This window comes from Populus nigra, chromosome 4 (assembly GCF_951802175.1).
Source record: "Populus nigra chromosome 4, ddPopNigr1.1, whole genome shotgun sequence".
Lineage (NCBI taxonomy): Eukaryota > Viridiplantae > Streptophyta > Magnoliopsida > Malpighiales > Salicaceae > Populus > Populus nigra.
Window position 1 is genome coordinate 16,042,834 of NC_084855.1, and position 2,650 is coordinate 16,045,483.

At 32.3% G+C, this 2,650-nt stretch overlaps 1 protein-coding gene across 1 annotated transcript; it reads left to right on the forward strand.

Annotated features, from left to right (window-relative positions):
- The first annotated feature begins 870 nt into the window (after positions 1-870).
- LOC133691727 (uncharacterized) lies at positions 871-2,071 on the forward strand. Its single transcript, XM_062112333.1, has 2 exons — positions 871-1,279; positions 1,371-2,071. Exons 1-2 carry the CDS (start codon positions 871-873, stop codon positions 2,069-2,071), a joined length of 1,110 nt encoding a protein of 369 aa, XP_061968317.1.
- Positions 2,072-2,650: the final 579 nt, after the last annotated feature.

A 2,650-nucleotide genomic window follows, 5' to 3' on the forward strand; every position in this document is an offset into this window, starting at 1 on the left:
GTTCTAACAATTGTTTTTTGAATTTTTGTTATAGTAATTTTTTTTTCTAATTGATTAGATATATTTTATTAGTTTGTTTTAATTATGCATGAATTTTTTTTATGTTTTGTTTTTAGCAGAGCCACCAAAATTATCAATTTTTTCTCACTATATATGTTTTGATTTTAGGTTGAACCATGAACAAAATAAGAAGAATTGATTCTTTTTTTGAAAAAAAAGGAAAAATATTGACAACTCACAACCTAGTGAACCAACTCCAAATAATGTTGAAGTTATGGTTGAGTAGCCTCTATGTGCTTCAGTTTACAAAGAACCTGCGCTGATTAGTGAGCAACCTCTTACTAGAATCGATATTGCTCATTTAATTAGAGATCCAAGCAATCGTCCTCAAATTTGGGAATACCCGGTTAATCAACAAGATGAAATTCGAAGGGCATACATTAATTTGGGGCCATATCAACCTTTGATGTCTAAATATCTGCTAACTGGTAATAAACATCCTCGTCGATTTCAGTCTCATTGGTTCAAAAGTTATCCGTGGCTTGAATATTCAGAGAAAAATACTGCATTTTGTTTCCCTTGCTATTTATTTCCAAGTAAACCATCTGGAAAGCCAGGATCAGACACATTTACTGTTAAAGGATTTCAGTCTCATTAGATTTGCTACCAGGTGCTTGGAAAATTTGAAAAATCAGTCATGTCATATTAAGAAGGTAGTCAAGAGGCAAACTACTCAAGAAATTCAGAATAATTGATTGCATATTAAAGCTTCAATAGATATTGTTCGTTGGCTCACATTTCAAGCATGTGCTTTTAGAGGGCATGATGAACGTCCAGAATAAAAAAAACCGAGGTAATTTTCTTGAAATGATGGAACTTTTAGCATCATACAATGAACAAATAGGTGCTCTTGTTTTGGGTAATACTCCACAAAATGCTAAATACACCTCACATCAAATTCAAAAAGAAATTTTGCATGTTTTTGCTAGAAATGTTCAGTCTTCAATTCGTCATGAGATTGGTGATGCAAGATTTTGTTTAATTGTTAATGAAGCTCGAGATGAATCTAGAAGAGAGCAAATGACCCTTGTTATTAGGTTTGTTGATAGAAGTGGATTTATACGAGAACGATTTTTGGATATAGTTCATGTCAAAGATACAACTATTGTAACTTTTAAGGAAGATATTTCCTTTGTTTTATCTCATCATAATCTGGATGTTCAAAATATTAGGGGTCAAGGGTATGATGGTGCCAGTAATATGCGTGGAGAGTGGAATGGTTTGCAAGCTTTATTCATTAATGATTGCCCTTTATGCATATTATGTACATTGTTTAGCTCATCAATTACAATTGGCTCTTATTGCTGCAGCTAGAAAAATATCTGATGTTCACACTTTCTTTCAGAATTTGATTTTTATTATTAACATTGTTAGTGCTTCTTGTAAGCGTAATGATAAATTACGGGCTTTTCAAGCATCTACAATTGAACATTTAGTTGATATTGGTGAGATTGAAACGGGTAAAGGAGTTAATCAAGTTGGTGGTTTGCAACGACCTGGAGATAGCAGATGGAGTTCGCACTTCAAATCAATTTACAGTTTGATAAAAATGTATGGGGCAACTTGCTTGGTTCTTGAAAACATTGTTTTAGATGGATCTACTTATTCTCAACGTGGTGATACGACTTTTTCATTTAAGTTGCTAATGTCATTTGATTTTGCACTCATCTTACATATAATGAAGGATGTTATGGGAATTACTGATATGCTTTGCCAAGCTCTACAACAAAAATCTCAAGACATTTTAAATGCTATGCATTTAGTGACTACCACAAAGACTTTAATTCAGAAGTTAAGAGATGATGGTTGGAAAACTCTTTTAGAAGAAGTGACATCATTTTGTAAGCATCAAGACATTAAAGTTCCTGATATGGATGCTTGTTTTTCTAGTGTGGGACGATCTCGTCGTAAACAAAAATTAGTAACAGTTGAACATCACTACCGAGTTGATATATTTACAGCTATCATTGATCAACAATTGCAAGAGCTAAATAATAGATTCAATGAGTAGGCAATCGAGCTTCTTCAGTTGAGCACAACTTTAGATCCTAGAAATAGCTATAAATTATTCAATGTTGAAGATATATGCTTACTTGTTGACAAGTTCTATCCTCAAGATTTTTTTGACCAAGAAAAAATTCATTTGAGACTTCAGTTGCAGCATTATGAGCTTGATGTACCCAATCATCCAAAGTTAAAGAGCATGTCATCGATTGCTGATTTATGTCAAGGACTGGTTGAAACAGGAAAATCAACAATTTATCCACTAGTTGACAGGTTGATTCGACTTATTTTGACTCTTTCTGTTTCGACAGCAACTACTGAACGAGCTTTCTCAGCGATGAAGATTGTTAAAACAAGACTTCGTAATCGGATGGAGGATGATTTTCTTACAAATTATTTGATTGTCTACATAGAAAAAGAAATTGCTGAAAGATTCACAATTGATATGATAATCGATGATTTCTATTCTATGAAATAACAACGAGCACAATTAAAATAAATATGTAAGAATTATTCTTTATTATTTTTTATTTTATTTCAAAGTTTATCAAACATAAATAATGCTTCACTTTAGCTAATGTTTCTT